The 23,296-nt window shown below is 35.4% G+C and overlaps 1 protein-coding gene across 2 annotated transcripts in view; it reads right to left on the bottom strand.

Annotated features, from left to right (window-relative positions):
- TXNDC16 (thioredoxin domain containing 16) overlaps nucleotides 1–23,296 on the bottom strand; it is a 107,908-nt gene that overhangs the window by 32,435 nt on the left and 52,177 nt on the right. For both annotated transcript variants that reach the window (XR_006781961.2, XM_045810385.2), the window contains exons 10-16: nucleotides 11,997–12,163; nucleotides 11,555–11,615; nucleotides 9,156–9,279; nucleotides 5,304–5,447; nucleotides 4,777–4,836; nucleotides 2,100–2,268; nucleotides 1,633–1,769 (exon numbers count right to left, since the gene is read on the bottom strand). Coding sequence is in view for 1 of the 2 variants with exons in the window: in XM_045810385.2 (XP_045666341.2) it covers nucleotides 1,633–1,769; nucleotides 2,100–2,268; nucleotides 4,777–4,836; nucleotides 5,304–5,447; nucleotides 9,156–9,279; nucleotides 11,555–11,615; nucleotides 11,997–12,163 (862 nt within the window). In the remaining variant the exon portion in view is untranslated. The remainder of the gene's footprint in view (nucleotides 1–1,632; nucleotides 1,770–2,099; nucleotides 2,269–4,776; nucleotides 4,837–5,303; nucleotides 5,448–9,155; nucleotides 9,280–11,554; nucleotides 11,616–11,996; nucleotides 12,164–23,296) is intronic.

Genomic DNA, 23,296 nt, shown 5'->3' with positions numbered 1-23,296 from the left:
GCACATGCTCGCTCGCTCTCTCTCAAGTAAATAAATCTTAAAAAAAAAAAAAAATAGATTAGGTATTGACAGGGAGATAAAAGTGAATAAAATAAAAAATATTTAAAAAGATTGTATACACACACACACACACACACACACATACAGACATGAATTTAATATGGTGATGATGGAACAACAAAAAAAAAGAGAACAAAAGGACATGACCTAAGTCGAGTCAGATGCTTAATCAACTGTGCCACCTAGAGGCCCCTAAAAGGAAGGAAATTCTGGCACAGGATACAACATGGATAAGCCAGTCAATAAACGACAAATACTATATGATTCCACTTATAGGAGGTTCTTAGAGTGGTCAAACTTATAAAGATACAAAGTAGAATTAAGGCTTCCAGGGGCTAGGGAAACAGGGAAATAAAGAGCTGTGTAATAGGTACAGTGTTTTGGTTTTGCAAAATGAAAAATGAAAAAGTTCTGGAGATTAGAAGCACAACAATGTAAATATAATTGACACTGGTGAACTATATGCTGAAATGGCTAAGATGGTAAATTTTGCTACTTTTATCATAATTTTAAAAGAGAAAAAATATTCAAAGCAAGAAGACAATATAAATTAGTGTAAGAAAATATTATAAATTAAAACAAGAAGAAAATATAGGTGAATATTAACTGATAAGGATGATAGAGATTTTTTTTATTTTAATGATTTTTTATTATATTATGTTAGTCACCATACAGTACATCCCCGGTTTCCGATGTAAGGCTCGATGATTCATTAGTTGTGTATAACACCCAGTGCACCATGCAATACGTGCCCTTGTTACTACCCATCACCAGCCTATCCCATTCCCCCACCCCCCTCCCCTCTGAAGTCCTCAGTTTGTTTCTCATAGTCCATAGTTGATAAGGATGATAGAGATTTTCTATAACTGAAATCAATGGAAGAAATCTCAAAATCAATAAATACGAAAACAAATTTTAAACTGCTAAATATAAAATTATTAAAGCTAAAAACCAAACTGGGGGAAAATAATTGAAACAAACTGACAAGAACTTAATATTCTTAATACATAAAAATCTCATAGTAATTCATTAGACAAACACTAAAACCCCATTTTTAAAATGAATAACACATATAATACACAGTTTATAGAAAACAAAGTTATCCTCCTATTGGGAATCTATACCCATTAAATAGTCTAAATTCCACACAAAGACGCATATATTCTTTAGAGCAAAAAGAAAAAAGGGAAACAAGAGATTAAATAAATTATGGCAAACAGTTAAATAAATTATGGTATATGCATCTAAATATACAGCCATGATAATTTTGAAGAATATTAATCACATGGAAAAAAATGCACCCATGTAATATTAAATAAAAACAGCAAGATACTAACCTAGATACACAATATTATCCCAATAACACAAAAATATATATAAATATGTAATACACAGGTACAGAGAAAAAAGGAAGGAATTATATCAAATTTAACTAAATAATCAGATTTTTTTCCTTCAAATTTCTCTATTTTCAAAATTCTATAATTTGAGTTCTCTATACTTGAAAAAGATATTAATTCATTTTTTTAAAAAACTCGCAATCAAGTTTTTAACTATTACCTAAATACTTACCTGTTGTCATGTTTGTGCTAAATAGTCCTAGCACCGACACGCTAGAGTAGGAGATCAGATCTTTATATAATTCCCCACTTAAATATTCTTCTGCTTCTTGGACAGATGTTATGTTCACTGGGCATGAAATCCTGTTGCTGAATGAATATATAACCATATTCAACATTAATTTTTAAAGATACTTTTCAGTTTGCAAAAAAATAAAACATACTGACATTAGCAAACACTATATTCCACAGGATAAATATCTGACAAATAAGAAACTAAATACTATTCTAATAAAAAAAAATCATCCCCATTAAACCCAATTTCTATCTCCCCCAATGTGAAGGAATAAACTCTCTTCACCTTATCCTGTGATCTCAATTCCTTACCCCTTCACCTATTCAAAGTGTGTCAATGAAGTACAGGAATTAGGTTTATAGACCCCAAAATTTAAAGGTCTTAGGGAGAAGCTGAATACTTACAGCTGAATAAACTTCAGGAGATCTTCGGTTCCTAACATTCCAGTGTAAGACACCGGGTTCTTGCCTTCCTTGTACATCTTTACAACAGGAAATTCAGTAACATTTTGCTTAGCACATAAATCAGACCAGTCTGCACAGTTCACTCTAGTAAGCAGCATAGTGGATGTGCCTAAACAACAGGAAATGCACATTTTATAAATATTAATGTAGAAAACTCAGTTGTGTAGACTTGACAATATTTGTACAGCCCATTCTTATTTTAATCTCTCATCAGCATGAACTGCTTCCACTGGATACTCTTGTCCCTTGATTTTTGTAACCCCTTCGCCAATTAGTTTATTTCCCCACCTCCTTTACTGCTCAATTTTTGGGTCCCTTTTGCATGCTGTTTTGCCAGTAGAGTCTAAGATGCCTGCAATATTACACCCCCTATACTTTATCAAAGCAGGAATTTCCAATGGTGTTCCTAATTTAAAGATTAAAAAATAATGAAAAAAAAAATTCTCTTAGCTACAGATACTAGGTATGTATAAAAACTTGATATTTGCTGCCACCTTGTGACTGAGTATAAAATAGTCTTCATCATCTTAGACGAAAAGTGGCTTTTTCCCACAAAGTCAACAATGAAAGGTTATAGGACTGAATGCCCAAAGTATTACAATATTCTCCTCATTTACAAAGTTATAGTATGGGGCTTCAATGTAGACATAAAATAGTTACCTATATTACACGTTTCTACATTAAGCCCCTTGAACTTCCAAAACAGTCCCTTTATCTGATTATCTACTTACTAAAATGACTGTTACTCATAAAGAGTATCCTAAATAAAAAAAAGTAAATCAAGTCTTGGGTTGGTTATCTGTTTTTTTATTCTACAAACACATACAACTCACAGTCCTTGCATTGAGGGGCCAGGGAGTCCCTTTATTCGATCATTAGTAGAGAAGAATGTAAGGGAATCTATTTCCATTTTCATTTGGTATTGACAAATGGGCTGGGTGGGGGAGTAATTCTGTTATTCAGGGACATTATGAAATTATTCCTTCATTATGGTTTATATTTCCCCCTTCCTTTTTCTTTCTTCTAACTTTTTGCCAATGAGGCTGGAGGACCTAAAAGAAGAAACTATGGAACATAAGAACTAGGAAGATTGGTAGGGGAAGAAAGGGATAAAGAAAGGGGGGGTAATCAGAAGGGGGAATAAAGCATGAGAGACTATGGACTCTGAGAAACAAACTGAGGGCTTCAGAGGGGAGGGGGTGGGGGAATGGGATAGGCTGGTGATGGGTAGTAAGGAGGGCACGTATTGCATGGTGCACTGGGTGTTATACGCAACTAATGAATCATCAAACTTTACATCAGAAACCAGGGATGTACTGTATGGTGACTAACATAATATAATAAAAAAAATTAAAAAATAAAAAATAAAAGAAGAAACTTAAATCTTTCCATAGGTTACAACTATAATGGAAAATCTGAAAGAGAGTAACAGGATTTGGTTTTTAAAAATATATATATATTAGGAATAACAGTATCTGTAGACTTAATCACCTCTTCACTCAGGTAATGAAGTAATCAAAGGTTGGATCAAACGTGGTTGAAAAATGAACTAAGGAAAAATGGTTCAAAAGTGATTTTTTTAAATCTCTGATGTTTTATTACTACAGAACATGTTATATTTAGGACTGACTTTCTGGAATTGATTTCTTAAGTTCACAAAAGTCCCTAGTATATAAATAAGTTGTACACTAGTAGACATTTTCCACTAAACTCTACTATATTAGCTTATTCATTTATTCAACATTAAACCCCAAATATTGTACAATGTAAGGCAATATGCCAAGTCCAGTGAGCTAAGGATAAGGTATGCCACCTACCCACCAAGAACTTACTAAAAATTGAAAGAACCTATAACCTAGTGCCCCAAAAAACTAAATGGTGGATACATTCCTAAAGTAGCTAAAAGAATAAGCCTATTTAACTACAATAGCTAAGAAAAAGAAAAACAGTAGTGGAAAATCATATTACAGATATGAAGCATGCTACATTCTGTCTTATTCAAATCATAAAACATTATCCTATTCCATCATTATCTCTTACGAACATGCCTCCCTGCCTATCCCTACATCTTTGCTAGAATGATGACATAGATATTTTGAGTTCAAGTCCATTCCTTGGATTCTTATTTACCTACCCCTGGATCAGGTTTTCATAGAAGAGTTAAAAGATCTTGGCTATTGATAATATCCCAGTCCCTAAGGAGCTAAGTGAATAGCTTAGATCTTTGGTTAGACTGTGAGACTGGGTCTTATCTGTCACATTTTTTGTTTAAGTGTATTTAGTATTTATTTAATAATATTTAATAGTAACTGGCTCAGAGTAGGCACTCAATAAATGTTTGCTGAATGAATTCAGCCAAAAAGATTACTGGATTAACTGTGGCCACAAGTACTTAATATACATGCTCTCTACTTTGTACTGAAGACAGTCCCATGAAAAGAACCAAGATGAATGCTTCTGAGCATTTCTGAAACTCATGGTTCAATAACGTAATGATGGAGACACAAATTTAAAATGTGAAATTTTATGTGCTTTTCTTCATCTTTAGGATGATATGATTTTACAAATAGCTGTAGCTTAGAATCAAGAAAATAAGCATGCATACCACATTACATACCTTTCAATTTAATTGCCAAATCGATATAGGATTGCAGAAATGCCATGGATACTGCTTGCCCTACATTAAAATAAAAAATTTAACAGTTATTTCAACATGCATATCTCCAAAGCACCCATATCCTGACATTAACAAACATAATATAGATTTATAGGATTTCCCAAAATTGTTATTCCTTCATAAGAAATATTCTAATATACAGTACTCAATATTGTGCATTCAAGAGGATTTTAAATGCAACTAATTTTCTGCCCTCAAACTGCAAGGAATATAGTTGAAGGGCTATTACTTGAAGCAAAAAGCAATATATGCCCTATAGATCCATAAGAACTGTTAATATATTTGAAACATTAGCATGAATTAATATTTTTTCTAAATTAGTAAATCTTTCAATATGAGGAGTCTACTTGTGACACATGAACGCTATGTCATTCTACAACATGCAATATACAGAATGCAAAAATAAAATCCACCAACTTTACATCCTCTAATATGTAATACTCCCTCCTCTAAAGGCTCATACTCACAACCAGCGTAGAAAAGCACTATGCTATCAGAAGCCACTACTGTCTCATTAAATGTCTCTTCTGTTAGTTCCACCGTGAGTTCCAAAGGTAACCGTCTCTTCCTATCTCTGTAAACAGTTTCTGCCACTTCATCATCTTGAATATCTAAAATATTCAAGAATAAATTAATGTATATATAAATGCATAACTTATACAAATACAAATTCCACTGTATGACAAGCACTGTGATGGACACTAGGAAAACAGTAAACAAAACAGATGTAGTCCCTGACCACATGGAGCTCCTATTTACAGAAAAGTCAGACAATAAACTCATCACTGAATAAACACATAGTTATAAATTATGTCAGTTTAAGGTAAGAAAATGGTACATGAGAGATTATAATAGGGAGATCTAGATTGGAAGAAACAAAGCCTTCCAGCTAGAGAATCAAAAAAAAAAAAAAAGTCTTAGGCAAAAAGAAAAACATATGGAGACTCTAAGACATAAAAGAGTTTAGCATGCACTACGTACTGAAGGAAGGCAAATTTGACTAAAACAAGATGGGATGAAGGAGTAAATGGCATGAGAAAACCCTAGACTAGGCTGTAGCTAGAACATAAAGAGCCATATAAGCCAAGAATTTTAGATTTTATTCTAAGTGCATCAAGTTATACGGATTCTGAATATGTAAAAACCTATCGTTAACTTAGACAAACTAACCAACCAGTGGATCCATCCATTTATCCATCCATCCATCCATCCATGTATGGAGTTAAAAAAAAAAAAAATCTTGCTTTTGTAAATATTCTGTTGGAAGTTTGTACAGATTATATGGTAACACTGAAGAGACATCTGACTCGATTAGAGAGACAAAGTTTCCTAGAAGAGTTGACACTAGCTGAATATTAGAAGAAAATGAAACTTAGGCAGTGAAGGAACGCAGTGGAGGCATACAGAGCAACGGGAAAAGCATGTGCAAAGGCACAGTAGCATGAGGGGGCATGCAAATGGAAATGCAAACAGTGACTGGCTATCTGATGATATTAAAGATTACTGTTAGTTTTTTAGATGTAATAATAGCAATAATTATGGGGTTTTGGGTTGGTTTTTGTTTTTGTTTTTTGTTTTTTGTTTTAGAGAGAAAGAGCAAGCAAGCGAGCACAAGCCAGGGGGTTTGGGGGGGGCGGGGTCAAAGAGAGAATCCCAAGGAAGTTTCATGCTCAGCATGGAGCCCAAGATAGGGCTTGATCTCGTGATCCTGAGATCATGACCTGAGACAAAATCAAGAATTGGACACTTAACGGACTAAGTCACGCAGATGCCCCAATTATGCTTATTTATTTTTTAAATTTATTTAAGTTCAATTTAATTAACATATACTCTATTATTAGTTTCAGAGGTAGAATTCAGTGATTTATCAGTTGCATGCAATACTCATTATGTTCATTTTTTTTAATAATGATTTTTTATTATATTATGTTAGTCTCATTATGTTCATTTTTTTTTAATAATGATTTTTTATTATATTATGTTAGTCACCATACAGTACATTCATTATGTTCATTTTAAAAGGAGAAACCTCATATTTCTGAAATACACAGCAAAATCTTTTTGGATGAAACTATATATTTGGGATTTGCAACAAAACAAGGGGTGGGCAGTGACTGGAACAGGACAGCCATGGGTTGACGGTGGTTGGGTGGGGCCAGGTAATGGATACCAGGAGACTTACTCTATTATCCTACTTTATGCTAAGTTCATAATTCTTTATAACAACACATTACAAAGAAAGGAACGGAGGAAGACAATTAAAAAATGAAAGTATTATTCTCATATGATTTCTAATACTATAAAATAAAATACTAGATCTGAATTACAGTGCATCTCTAAATGTTCCAGCTGTGTGACTCTGGGCCTCAGTGTTCAAATCTGGAACATAACAGTTATACTATACTAACTTAAAGGAACTTTAGAATACCACATTCCACGACACTAACAAGGTACAAGTCCAATACCAAAATTAATAAAGGCCTATTTTCCTATTTACTGTATTTTTTCCTTCTTATTCACATATTTTCATTTTCCTTCCAGTCCTTTCTTATTTCCCAATCCATTCTTGTCCTCTTCTTCCAACACTTCCTTTCCCTCTTTCCTATTCTCTCTCTCAATAAGCTACCCTCACTTCTAAACTGACCCACTCTTTAGCTCTACCTTTCACCTATTCATCAATACATACATATGTTCTTTTAAGCCATACATGTGTAATATTTTTTCCGTATCATCCTTTTGTAGAATTCAGTCCATTTTACTCTGATTCATCCTGTGCTCATTTCCTTTGAAGGATACTTTTGTGTTGTGCTCTCACATGGTAACAAACTCTTTCCTATACTGTATATTTTTCCTATACAAATGGGAACAAAACAAGGTGGGGGGAATTATGTATATGGACATGACTACATACACTATTATGGGCCAATATGGATATTAGACATAGAAAGTTAAGATCAAAAAAAAAAAAACAAACCCCCACAACAAAGCAGGAAACAAAAGGCAAAGGTATAAAAGGAATCCTAGAACTAGGCTAGGGAGAGAAGGGAGGCAGAGAAGAAAGAGAAGGCCGCACCCCAGGGCAAACTAAGGGGATGTGGCAACAAGAAACTCTTGAAACAAGCAACTCCCATTGAGGACAGGAATCTCACTAAGCCGACACAGGGGCGATTCCCTTGACTGGAGGGTGGAATCTATGAACATGATAGAAATAGAGCTGGGAGAAAGAGACCGGAACACAGGTCGATGTAATGACAATGCTATGGAGAACTATGGCTTAAACCATGAGCAGTTCCAACCTCTGCATATTAGAAAAGAACTAGAACATAGCTCAAACCAAACAACTGGTCACTGGTAACCGTTAAAGCTCAGAGCCCTTATTAAATTTATAATATAGATTCTGATCAAAATGATGAATGGACCTCAAAAAAAATATGTAAATTACTCCCTTCTTGGCGCTCATGATAGTACTATGTAAAACACTCAAGTACATACTAAATGCAATACAAAAATGAACAAGACATAATCCCTACTTTAGAGATATTACAGACTAGTCGAGAAGAGAGAAAAGCAAGTGAGCAATTACAGGATAGGATTAATGTTATGAAAGAACTATCAGTAACAATAATGATCAGACACATAAGATTTCAAGTCAGAATGCTTAAGTTCTGACCCAGGCTCCACCACGTGCCAATTGTGAGACCTTGGGTAGATCACTTAACCCTGCTAAAACACGGATTCTTCATCTACAAATGAAGGTGACATCAGCTAACTCAGAGGATGACGATCAAAGTAAATAACGTGTAGGGGAATAGCCTTGGAACTACAGCATACTTCCAAAACATAAGCAATAAGTACAATAAAAAGTTTTAAAATGTTATTGAAATTTACTCCCAAATTGTCAATAATCAGATTTATTTACAACTACAAATCCAACAATATTTATTAGAATTTCATTTCCTAATAGGAAAAATAAAAATAAAATACCATGTTGCGGCTCCTGGGTCATTTTTAAACATGGAGTAGACCAGAAGGGCTGAAAGAACTGATTTGGAAGATAAAGGCACAGAAGTGGAAAGCTAGAAGCCTGGCGTGTAACAGTGAAAGGTATCACACTCAACAAATACAGCATCCTTACCTTTTCCACCAAATCAACTTGATAAAATGTCATTCAAAATAGGTTTCTCCAGGTTTTTTCATAGTCTTGAATGTCAAAACATTCTATGAGAAAGTTAATTCATTGAAATTTCACTGACCTTATGGGTGCCGAGCAGGAATGGGGGGGGGGGTGGACGGGGAAGGAGCATCACAAAATATATTACCCATATCTGGACTTTCCATGTCCTCATCTTCATCTTCTTGTATTTCTTCATTGTGCATATTACTTTCCACACGGGATATTATTAAATCAACATCATGTAAGACCAAAAATTCCACTGGCACTCCCTAGAAATACATTCATTTTAATAAAAATGTTTTACTTGTTTGATACTAAGATGAAACTAAATCTTTGAACTTCCGTTTTAAAATTAAACAGAAAAAGCAAATTCCACAATCATTATGAAAAGTATGCAAAGCATACTTTATATAAAGATGGTGTGTACTCATGAAAAACAAAGGCAAAAAAAGAACAGAGTCTCACTTGCTTCTCGTCACAACTGCATTATACTGAAGTCCGAAACATTTCACACATAACAGCGTGTCCCACCTCAATATAAAAGGAATATATATGCAACTTAATTGCAAATAGGGCCAATCAAAATTATTTTGCTATTCCACAGAAATATTCAAAATAGTATCTCATCCTACAATAATTCCACTAAAATTTAGCTAAAAACATAAAACTACAATCTGCCCCCAGGTATTTTAAGAATACCAAATCTAGCCCACTGAGATTATTCCATTATAATTTCTTTCACTAATACCCAACTATCACATCTTAAAAACATGAAATTCTAGGCCACTAGATTATTTCAGTAAATTATTCCTGACTATAACTACACAAAATAAAGCTATAAAATAACTCTAAGTGTGTTTGTTCTTTGATATCACATATCCTCATCTTTTTATTATTACATTCAAAGTAAGCAACTTTTTACTTCTGTGGCAGCAATGGAGTTATAAGGTAGAGTGATTAAAGTCAAACCAAATTTGTTTGAAGTATTCATAGATACTGTGGTAGTAAACTTTTTTATTCAAATACAACATCCACACAGGAAAGAACACGAACTGTAAGTGTATAGTTTGATGAATTTTTACAGAGCTGATACACTTACATAACCATCACACAGGTTAAGATACCGAACATTACCGGCACACTGAGAGGCCATCTTCTTGCCTCTCCCGGTCATTACCCTCCCCCAAAGGTAATCACTATTCTGGCTTTCATCACCATCTATAAATTTTGCCAGTTTTTTAATTTATACAATGGAACTATATACCGTTTGTACTCTTTTTGTGACCATTTCTTTTGCTCAACACTATTTGTGAGGTTTATCCATGTTACATTTAAAAGCAGTTTATTCTTTTTCAATGATGTATTCATTATATGAAGATACTAGTATGTACTGTATGTATGTGTTTAACCATTCTATTGCTCATAGACATGTGTTATTTCCAGCCTCAGACCATTATAAATACTAACTGCTATGAACATTACTATAGCTCTCTTTTGGTGCACGTGTATACACATTTCTGTTGGGCAATACTTAGGAATGAAATTGCTGGTTTACATGATAGATGATAGATAGATCGATCTCCTCAGCTTTAGGAAGCACTGTCAAATATTTTTCCAATTCTCATTGAACTAATTTTCAGTCCTACCAAAAGTTCTTATAACTCTACCTTCTTAAAAACACTTGGTATTGTTACTTTTTAAATTTTTAGCCATTCTGGGGGGTGAGTATTGGTAACTCTTGTGGTTTTATTTGCATTTCTACCTACAGTCTATCTGCTAATTGGATAGGGGAAATGCATCTTATGATGGAGATAATTAGCTGTCTCCACCTTAATTCCGTAATCAAATGTGGCATCATTAAGTGAGAAAACCAGACATCATCCACCTTAAGATAAGATAAAATGCAAATAAGCCAGCACTGTTAAGTATTCTCACCCAAAACGTTTAATGGAGCTAGGCAATCTAACTTCCAGTTTTTAGAAAACATAAGGGAACAGAGGAGAAAGGCAGACAATAGCAAATGGCAACAGACCAATCCAGAATATGGAAAACCCGGCCCATTTATCTAAAAGCCGCTATCATGGGGGAAAAGGAGAGGGAGTGTTAAGACATTGAGACATTTAAGAAACACACCAAATGCAATTCATAATCCTTAACTAAATTTTGGTTCACAAAAAACATCTTCAGAAAATAATTTCAGGATGAGAAAATTTGAATACGAACTGGCTATGAGATTAGGCTATGATATAACAAATTACTGTTAATTTTGTTAAGTGTGATAATAAGATTGTGATTATATTAGAAGAATAACAGTAATTTTTAGAGATTCATGCTAGATATTTATGGGTAAATGTCATGATATCTAACATTCTTTGGAATGTTTCAGAAAAAAATAACAGGTGAACAGGCTAACAGCAATAATCTTTGAATAGTGGCAATTTGCAGAATTTCTTTCCTGTAATAAGCATATACTATTTTAGGACCACACGTATTAACTTTCTCTAAATGAGCAGACATTGTAGAGCAGTATATAAAATGACTAACCTCTTCTGCTCTTCTGAAGACCACATTAGCATGCTGAGGAATGTCCGCTTCCAGGGAGTCCCTTTTTCAAAATGGAAATAAATGTTTGATATGGCTAATCTGAAGAACAGTCATTCAGGACATCAACAGAAAAGAGAACTGTACGTTCTTACACAAAAACAACTTATGAAAAAAAGATTACAATTTAGCGAGTCTGAGAAACTTTTGTCATAAATACAGACTAGATGTTCCAGTCTCCATCTTCATTTAGCAAAGTTTAAAGGCCTCAAGTTTAATCAAGTTAATAATTAATGTACAGACTTTTGCTTAGCAACTGGTTCTAACTATATTAGAATCTACTAGAGATCTAAGTTTATTTACAAGTGAATATAGTACCATATTTAAAAAAGAGAAAGATTCTAGTGTTTTGCAAAATACAGTGAATATTTCATGTTCAAGATACCTTAACAAGAGTAGAACTCCTGCCTTCCCCAGAAGACGCCAAGCGGCCCATTCTGCAGTCCTTCTGTCAGCTTCGTATGTCGCTTGCTGACTAACAATGAAAACCAGGGGTAATCCTAGTTGGAGATGAACAGTTGAAACCTGCTGAGGGTCTTCAGCAACTTCAGTCTTCATTTTAAAAAAAGAACAAAATGTCTTCACTGTGTGAGAATAGGGTTCCAACATTTGGATATAAACTCTAATTCTTATTAATAATGTCATGATAAAAAAAAAAAACAAGTCTGTGAAATAAATCCAATATTAACTGAAATGACCTCATTATTTTCTGAGGTTAATCCTCCCAAGGTACCTATAGGTACCTTTAAGCATTATAAAACTAACACATTTACAAAGAGTTAAACGTGAAATTACAACCACAAGGAAGAAGCATATTATAAGGAAATTTTTAAAAAAACAATAAGTAAAACAGTGCGGTACTGATAAAGAGATATTGCAAATGAAATAGAAGAACTGAGGAACAGAGTCTTTTGTGTAAGAATTTAACATATAACGACAGATTACAAAACAATGAGGAACGTCTGAGTTAGGACAGCAGCTTGAATATATACATCTAAATTTACTCCTTCCAGAAATCCCAGGAAAACTATCGCAGGAAGATTTTTTAAAGGAGATATACATACATATGTGAAGAAAGGAAAAGAGAAAAGGCAAACATTTTTTGGAAGCTGAAGAACAGAATAAAACTGACTTAGGAGAATCTAACAAAGCAAAACCATAAGTCATGAGAAAGAAAGCTAAGAAACAATTTTAACTGCAGCATCCCTAAAATTGCTCAGGATTTGTCAGTGCCTGGTACTTCTGGAACCAGGAGAGAAATACTGGAGGGCAGTGGCAGGAAGGCTCTGGAATAAGGAGGAATAGGTAAAAGCTTTGGAGAAGGAGTTAGATCCCGAGATTCCTGTCCCGACTCCATGAGTTTAGGCAACTGTTCCTCCCTCACACCAGGAGAAATCTGGGGAGACTTCAGAAAATCTCAGAGTGTGAATACCATGCCAAAAGTGGGGGGATTAAATAACTAAATGCTAAGACGCCCCCAACATCCAACCCACTCAGTTCTCAGAATACAAGCGGCCAGACTTCTGTCCTCTGGGCAGAAGACGGGAAGATCCTTTTCTGAGAATCGTAAGCCCAAGAAAAAGCCTGAGGATACTGACATTAGGGTTCACCAAAAAGCAGCTCAGGTTCAATCACCCTACAGAACTCAGAATTAACAAGTCTCATCTACATTCCCAGAGTTTCCAATCAGCTTTTTAGGTTCATATTCTAAGTCACAAACAGACATCCAAGGAGTAACACGCATCTGAGGGAAGCCTCCAACATAAAAGATAGAGACCAGAACAAATAGAAAAACAGGTAACATGGAGAAAACACAGACAATTCAGGAAACAGATTCAGAAAACCACCACTAATAAGCTCCAGGTGATGGGAAGATACTGCATTAATAAAGAAATAAAAACTAAAACTGAACAAATCTGCCAGAATATATGTACAGCAAAAGATGGAAAATAAGAGAAAATGTAATAAAGGTGAAGGATTGGCTCAAGAGGTCCAATGTCCAACTGGGAGTCCCAGAAAGAGAGAAGGGAGAAAATAGAAGGGAAGAAATCATCACTGAAATAAACACAAAAGTTTCCCATGACGAAGGAACATGAATTGCAAGACTGAAAGTGCCCACTGAGTAACCAAATAGTGGATAAAAGTAGATACACAGAAGATGCCTTATTCCAAGCTTTGCAATTATTGAGGAATTTTTTTAATCCTGAAAGTTTCTAGAGAAAAATTGATATTAATTATCCATGGTAGGCTGAATTCCAAAATGGTCCCCAAGATTCCTGGTGCATAAATCTTGTATAATCCCAATCTCTAGGAGAGTCATTTCCTTGATTAGATTACATTATAGAAGACTGTCATGGCACAATGCAGTGAGATTGTCCTACTGGCTCTGAAAGAGAAAGCTGCAATTTTTTGAGAAGGCCCTGTGGCGAGGACCTGAGAAGAGCCTGTAGGAGCTAAGAGCAACCAGCCAACAAGCAGCAAGAAAGTGGGGACCTCAGTCCTATAGCCACATGGAACTGAATTATACCAAAGCTTGAATGAGTAGAACAGCCTGAAGGAACAGAAAGACCTGGTTCCTTCTTTGTGTATTTAGAGAACAATCAGTAATTCAGCTTTAAAAAGTGAAAAAGAGGAATAAGTGATAAGGATGGAGATCTGGCAAGGGGCCAAATCATTAAAAAACCATTATCTCCTCCTAAGAAAGTAGGGCTTTCTTCTGTAAATTAACTGAAACCGTTTAGAAATTGTAAGAAATATTACAACATGTGTGTTTAAAAATATTATTCTGCCAGCAATGGCAAGTATGAATTTCAAGGGAGTGAAAAGGGGGGGGGGGGGCAGGAATAGAGACCAGATCAGTTACTATTACTAAAATAGAACATGAGAGATGGTAAAAACCTTACGGCACTGGATGTTAGAATGGTTAGAATTCAAAAGATATTTAAGATATAAAATTAGATGCAGGAATTGAGAATGATTTCCCAGGTTTCTGCTATAAATGACTGGATAGTAAATTAACCAAGATAATGGAGAAAGAACGGATGGTGGAGAAGGACAACACACTGATGTTGGACATACGGAGCTTAAGGAGAGATACATCTAATTAGTAGTTAGAGATACAAAAGCTACATCTAATTAAGTACTTAGATATATGGGTCAGGAAGTCCAAAGAAAAATTTGACCTGAAAGCTCAGATCTGAGAATCAGTGTAGTTAATGCCATAGAAACAGATGAGATCACTTGAAGGGTATTTTCTGAGCATCTATCACTGTGTGCGTAGCAAAGTACTCCAAAACCTGATGGCTTAAAATAACAAGAATCACTTATTTTGTTTGTATATCTGCAAGCTCATCTCTGATCCATGTAGCATTAGAAGGGTCCCTGGACAGGAGGCAGAGGGTCTGTTTAAAGATGGCTCATTCACCAGCATGTAAGCGCATACTGATTATATGAGCTCAGTCAGGGCTGTGGAATAGGGGCCCAATTCCTCTTCATCAAGGCTTCTCCTCAGATTTAGTCTTACACCAAGGTACCTAAGTTTCAAGAATTAGCAACCAAACAGAGCAAAGGAGAAGCACAGGGCATCTTATGACAGACCTCAAAAGTCACAGATCATCACTTTAGCCCTATTCTAATGGTTAAGACAGTCCACAGAGGCCCAATCAGCTTCAAGGAGAGGGGACATAGACTCCACGGGATAGGCACAGTGATAAGGTCACATGATAAGAAGAGCCTATGGGATAGGAAATGTTGTTATTGCCATCTTTGGAATATACAATCAAATTCCGATGGGATGAGGCTTCGGACGTCTTAGAGAGAGGAGTCAGTGTATTTTGCAAGTGGGAGAAATGTGAATTGTTGAAGTCAGTAGTCTGCCCTCTGGATGTAACAATTCACACTCCACCCAGGCCTCATCCCACCAGATTTTGAGATAAATGCAAAGTCTAAGATCTCACCATCTACATTCACGTCTAGCTGTAGATGGGGTTTCTCTAGTGTGGTCCCATAGATATAGCATCTTGAGAACTGTTCTCAATCTTAAAGCCTGTGAACTAAGGAGACAAGTTATTTGTCCCTAGTACGTACTCAACAGATAATGACTAAACAGACATAGGATAATGACGATACACACTACTGTTTGAAAGGAGAGAAAGAATGATTACAGAGTAATCATTAGGGCACAGGGATTCCGTAGTCCACCCAGGTGTATGTTGCCAGTTATCTGATCATGGCTTAGTCCTGCCCCATAAGAGTTGTTCTCTGAGGCTCAATTACAAACTCTGGGCTCTTTGTCCTCCAATTCATTCTTTCTTGTTTACAAAAAAGGTGCTGTGTTTGCAGCTGAGTTGATTTCTCAGCCTTTTCCTGCCCATAGAAATTTGGGGGTCCAAAGAACTGTTTTCATTTTGTGCTGTTTCTATCCCTTTCCATACAAACTGATATAATTCTTTTTAAAACTGGTGGTTTCTTAATCATAAAAGTTATAATCCATTCTATTAGACAAAAGACAAAATCGAAGTCCCTGATAGGCAGAAAAAGTAATAAAGTAGTACCATAAAAATTGCAATTAATAAATTTATGTATCTATAAAAATACTTTTATATAGAGATGCCTGGGTGGCTCAGTCAGGTAAGCATCTGCCTTCAACTCAGGTCATGATCCCAGGGTCCTGGGATGGAGTCCCGCATCAGGCTCCTCGCTCACCTGGGAGCCTGCTTCTCCCTCTACCTGCCGCTCCACCTGCTTGTGTTCACTCTCTCTCTGACAAATAAATAAATAAAATTTTTGAAAAAAATACTTTTATGTATTTTATGTAAAATATAGATTATATACATAAATTGATAGAATATATAAAAGTGACAAAAACACTCTTGCATTGCAGAGGATTACCAATATTTTTCTTTTCCTTTTTTTTAAAGATCTTATTTATTTATTTGAGAGAGAGAGAAAGTAAGAGAGCAGGGGGAGGTGCAGAGAGGGAGGGACAAGCAGACTTCAAGCTGAGTGCAGAGCCCAACATGGGTCTCGATCTCATGACCCTGAGATCATGACCTGAGCCGAAATCAAGAGTCAGATGCCCAACCAATTGAGCCACCCAGGGGCCCCACCAATATCTTTCTAAAATTCATAAATTACTATTAAATTATTTAACTTAGAAATTAATTTTCAAAAAAGGGATATCAAGAAAAAAAGAATTATAACAGACTGCAAAGAACTACTGTACACCTAAAAATTAAATAAACTAGAAGACATGGATAAATTCCCAGATACATATAATCTACCAAGACTGAATCATGTAGAAATAGAAAATGTGAATAGACATATAATAAGGAGATTGAATCAGTAATCAAAAACCTCCCAACAAAGAAAAACCCAGGGCCAGATGGCTTCACTGGAAAATTCTATCAAACACAAAGAAGAACTGATGCCAATCCTCCTCAAACTCTTCCCAAAAAATGAAGAGTAGGAAACATTTCCAAAATCATTGTATGAGGCCAACATTACTCTGATACCAAAGCCAGACAAAGATACTACCAAAAAACTATAGACCAATATCCCTCATGAATAGTAATGCAAATATCCTCAACAAATTACTTGTAAACTGAATTCAACAGCACATTAGAAAAAATTAAACCCATGACCAAGTAGAATTTACCCCTGGGATGCAAGGATGGTTCAAAATCAATGTAATATACTACATTAACAGGACAAAGGACAAAAATCACATCATCATCTCAACTGATGAAGAAAAAATATTTGACAAAATTCAACACTCTTTCACAATAAAAACATTCAACAGACTAAGAATAGGAGAAAACTATCTTAACATAATAAATGTCATATATGAAAAGGCCACAACTAACTTCATACTCAATAGTGAAAAACTGAAAGCTTTTCCTCTACGATCAGGAACAAAGAAAGCAGGGGTGCCCACCATTGCCACTTCTATTCAATGAAGTACTGGAAGTCATAGCCAGAGCAACTAAGCAAAAAATAAACGAATAAAAAGCATACGAATTGGAAAAGAAAACGCAAAATTATCACTGTTCACAGATGACATGATCTTGTATGTAAAAAAGCCTAAAGATTCCACAAAAAAAAAGAATTAGTGAATGAATTCAACAAAGTTGCAGGATACAAAATCAACACTGAAAAATCAATTGTGTTTTTATGCACTAATAAGGAACTCTCCAAAAAAGGAAATTTAAGAAAATAATCCCATTTATAATAGCATCAAAAAGAATAAAATATTTAGGAATAAGCTTAACCAAGAAAGAAGACTTACAAAATGAAAGCTACAAAACATTGCCGAAAGAAATTAAAGATGACACAAATTAATGTGAAGACATCCATTCATGTTCTTGGATTAGATTTAATACTGTTAAAATGTCCACAGTACCCAAAGCCATCTACAAATTCAATGCAATCCCTATCAAAATTGCAATGGCATTTTTTGCAGAAATAGAAAAAAAATCCTAAAATTCATATGAAATCTCAAGGGACACCAAAAAGTCAAAACAACATGAGGAAAAATAAAGCTGGAGGTCTCACAACTCCTGATTTCAAAACATACAGCAATCAAAACAGTGCAATACTGGCATAAAGACAGACATTGACTAAGAGAAGAGAACAGCCCAGAAATAAGCTCTCGCATTTGTGGTCAAATATGTTTGACAAGGGCACCAAGGCTACACAATGGGTAACACAGACTCTTCTCAACAAATGCTGCTGGAAAAACTAGATATCCACACGCGAAAGAATCAAGATGAATTTTCATCTTACACCAAATACAAAAATAACTCAAAATGGACTAGTGACCTAAGTGAAACTATAAAACTCCTAGAAGAAAACATAAGGGAACACCTTCAAGACACCGGAATGTAAATGATTTCTTGGAAATGACACCACAGGCACAGACAACAAAGGCAAAAATAGACAAATGAAACTACATGAAACTTAAACATGTCTGCACTGTGGGAAGAAACAACAAAAGTGAAAAGGCAACCTACAGAATGGGAGAAAACACTGCAAACCATGTATCAGATACGGCGTTAATATCCAGAATAAACAACTCCTGCAACTTAACAACAAAATAACAAACTACAAAAGGGCAAAGGATCAGAATAGACATTTCTCCAAAGAAGATAGGCAAAGGGGCAACAATCACATAAAAAACTGATCGGGGACATGCGAAGCAAAAACACAATGGCATTATCAAAATCATCAGGATGGCTAATAACAAAACAACAACGACACAAATAATAAGTATTGGCAAGGATGTGGAGAGATTAAAAACTTTTGCACCCTGTTGGAGAGCATGTAAAATGATGTAGCCACTATAGAAAACAGTACGAAGGTTCCCCAAAAATTAAAAACAGAACTACCATATGATCCAGCAAGTTCATTTCCGGGTATGTATTTAAAAGAATTAAAAACAGGATCTCAAAGAGTTATTGCAAACCCACGTTCATTACAGCATTATTCACAATGGCCAAGATGTGGAAGCAACCTGAATACTCACTATTGGATGAATGGATAAAATGTTATATATATATATATGTATATATAATATGTATGTATACACACACACATATATATAATTCATTATATATATAATATAGAATATTATATGGTCTTAAAAAGAAGGTAATCCTCCAGAGGGAGGTCAGTGGGGGGATGGGCAAAATAGGTGATGGGAATTAAAGAGTACATTTGTGATGAGCATGGGGTGATATATGGAAGTGCTGAATCACTGTATTATACACCTGAAACTAATATTACACCATTATGTTAACTAACTAGAATTTATATAAAAACTTTTTAAAAATGCCAATAGTTACAACATAAAAAAAAAAGGTAATCCTGACAAATACTACAACATGGATGAACCTTGAGGACATTATGTTAAGTGAAATAAGCCAATTACAAAAAGGCAAATACTGCCTGATTCCACTTATAAGAGGTCTCTAAAATAATCAAATTCATAGAAACAGAAAGTAGAATGATTGCCAGGGCTGGAGACACAGGGAAATGGCGGATGTTTCTCAATGGGTATAGAGTTTCAGTCATTCAAGATGAAAAAGTTTTAGAGATCTGTTGTACAGCAACGTGCACAGAGTTAACAATACTATATTATACACTTATAAATTAAGAGGGTAAATTTGTTATGTATTTTTTGCCACAATAAAAAAAAAGGAAATGAGGCAATAATGTAAGGAGCCAACACCCTGCTATATAATATTGTACACTGCCACATGACTCTTCAAGGAATAACAGAAGCTAAATGAATAAACCATAATAGCATCCTTTTAATTACTTATAGAAAGGAGTAGGTTTAATTTAACTGTCTTGAATCTGAGACAGCTATCTCATGTATAAACAAAAACGGAGTTTTTCAGATAAATTATATTACATATTTATCTATTTTTAAACATTTTATCAGATATTTGCACTTGAAGAGTCTTCTTGGTATTCAGATAAAACTTTCTATCTACTAGAATAAACTGAGTTCAATATAGAGAAAACCATCAGCATCCAAAATGTCCCTGGTATTAGCCAAGAGGACAATAACCAAATCATCTTCCCGTCTGTTTTCTGGTTGGAAACCTTAAGAATGCATCTAGAGTAACTCCATACCTGCCAGAATGTCACTTAATCAATTCAAGATTGAAACCCACTCAAAAATTCTATGCTCAAGATTTATTTTCAGTTTGTGAGGATTAAAATGACATGCCCCCAACCTGATTATAAGACATAGTGGTGTTAAATATCCACAATAATTAAGTGTCCAAGCCCCCATCTACTTCACACACACACACACACACACACACACACAAAATCCCAATCTGTACCTATTTTCATATGCTTAGAAGTGAAATATAGTCATATAATTACAATGATCAGGCACACAAAAAGTTTACAAGAAAGTCTAAATCCCAGTTTATATTTTCATTAATGTTTACAAATAATGTAAGCACACAAATTCTTTCAAATTCTGGACCCATAAGCCTAGGCTCGTTTACAACGTGCCTTACTAACCATACAAAACCCAACCATGACTGAACCCCAAAGGCCTGTATATAGATTGATATGGAAGACAATAAAGGAGGAATGGTTAAGAGCAATGTGAGAGGGGAAGATGAGCATCAGTTGGGCTGTGAGAAAATAAGAACAGAGTAAGAAACACTAACCCAAAGTAAACTACGACTAAGTCTTCTAGGTAAGAACTTGTACGAAGTAATTAAATTTAGGGACTAACTTTCAGGACCTCTCTACCCCCTTCTAGTTAACTATACCATCAAAAGGCATAAGCCAGGTACATCAAATCTTGTTCTAAGAGGTGTTTTCTATCATGACAATTGGCCTTACTTTTAACCTCCACTATATTCTCCAAAAACAAAAACAACCTCTAATACTGATGCGGCCAAATGTTTAAAGTACCAAAATGTAAAAGTGACCAAACTAGCTCAGAACCCTTTATCATCTTCCCATTCCTGCAAGGTTAAGCCTTAGCCATCCCACCAAGAGTCTCAGGGAACTTTTCATCAAGGCTTGTCTCCCTTTTCGGTACTTTACATTCATCTGCTCTGTTCTGATATGGACAAATCCACTAACCTGTGTTTTTGGACTGCCAGGCCTTTCTGGGTTGACACCAAGGTTTAGATTCTCAGCCTGACTCTCCAAGCTGGCACTGATCTTCAGTTCTGCCTTTCAGATCTTTTTTGGTTCCATGCTACTATCCCCATGTCTAGCCAGGCTTCTGGAACCTCTGCCTGAATCCTACATCCCGGTTCCCTAGTTGTCTAAAGAAAATAAGACACTTAGGCAATAATATGCTGATGCATCATTTTGTGAGAGCATTAAAATAAACTCCAATGTAGCAAGGACTGGATTGCTAAATTAATATTCCTTTTGGGTGAACTGTGGCTTACAGCAGAGTCCCCTGCACTGCACAGTTCCAGGAATACCACTCACCTTGTTGTTTCTGAAATGTAGGTTTCAGGGGCTGCCACTGACATAGGTACAATATAAACAGTGTACATGATACCCTGCTTTCAAGGGAAGCCACACTTAATTGAATACCAATCATTATGAAATCTTCAAAGTTTTTGTTTTTTAACTTTAATACTACATAATTCCTGATATGTATGCATAGTAAAATGAAATAATATCGGAGAATTGCCCTCCTCATTATCTTAAAAAAAAAAATACAATACTTTTAAAGCACAGCTAAATAAAAGTAATGAGTGGAAACTTTAAGAAAGGGACATGACTTCAAGCCAGAATGTAGTAGCCAAAAAAGGAACTAAAGATTTTTAGTAAAGCTTGGGGTGAGTTCTAGTCCTGCCCCCAATCGCAAAAGCAGTACTGGTGAATAGACAAAATCCTGACTTTTTTTTTTTTTTTTTTTTTTTTGAGAGAGAGAGAGCGTGCGTGAGCAGGGCAGTGGGGGGTGGGGGGGTGGAGGAAGAGGGTGAGAGAGTCCCAAGCAAGCTCCACACTCAACGTAAGCCCGACCCAAAGCTCAATCCCACAACACTGAGATCATGAGCCCAGCCAAAATCAAGAGTCAGACACTTAAGCAACTGAGCCACCCAGGTGCCCCAAAATCCTGAGAATTCTTAATAATATTTTGGTATCGGGGAAAAAGGAAATGAGTCTGGAGAGAACGGAGACTGGTGAAGAACACTGAGCTGGTCTCTCTCTCTCTCTCAGGGCTCTATGCTGAAATGGGAGATCAAAGAAATTCAGGGGGTATTTTCCCCAGGGAAGGGAGATACATGCCCCCTCTGCCATGTGAAAGGAAAGGAAAAAAATTTATATGTTTTTTTTTTATTTGAAGGCAAGATCCAACCAAAAACTGACTCAAAATGAAGAACTCAAGAAAAAAAATAATAAAGAACTCAAGAAATATTAAAACAATACTTCCTAAAGAGCCCTCAAACAAACAAATGATATATTAAAACGTCCATAACCCCTCATTTCGCATCAGTTTCTTTTTCCTCTGCTAAATTCAAATAAGAGTATAAATTTCTTACTATAACCTAGCACACGCAATAGTATGTGTCCATTAATCCACACACCCACAGACACCGTATGTGTCCGTATGGGTGCAGACATGACTGGTGTGATGGTCGTCTAACTTCATTTCTGAGTGACTGGAATAGATGGCTTTACAATTTTTTTTCCTTTATATTTTGCAGCACCATTTGGATTATTTGTAATAAACGTGCACTATTTTTATTTAAAAAGGTTGTACTGAGTGAGAAGGCCTACTGAAGGTTTTACACATGCTCAAGACAATCAGGAAAAAAACTTAAATCTCTATGAAATCCTTCCAGGCTAGCTAAGGGAAGTGGGGCACAGAAGCACTGTAGTCCCACTATTTACCAACTTTTAAAGTGGTCATCAACACATTTACAAACGAGGTCCTTCCTTAACCATGATGTGGTCTTTGTGATCTTGGAGTGGTCGCAGTTCATTTAAACTACCACAGAATACTTCCACTTATACGAGGCTATATTTGGATTTCAATACAACAATGTTTCCAGGCATTAAAATGTCATTTCATGAATAGTGTATCTTTTATTTTCCCTTTACTATGTAACTACTCCTAAATCCCCCTCAGTGAAAGAAGTACATCCAAGGAAAAGGAAAAAGATAGAGCTCATCTAACTAAAACGT

Source organism: Ursus americanus, chromosome 26 (genome assembly GCF_024610735.1).
Source record: "Ursus americanus isolate L20-20 chromosome 26, mUrsAme1.1.p, whole genome shotgun sequence".
Lineage (NCBI taxonomy): Eukaryota > Metazoa > Chordata > Mammalia > Carnivora > Ursidae > Ursus > Ursus americanus.
The sequence above is the reverse complement of the archived record's forward strand: the minus strand, read 5'-3'. Positions and strand labels throughout refer to the sequence as shown.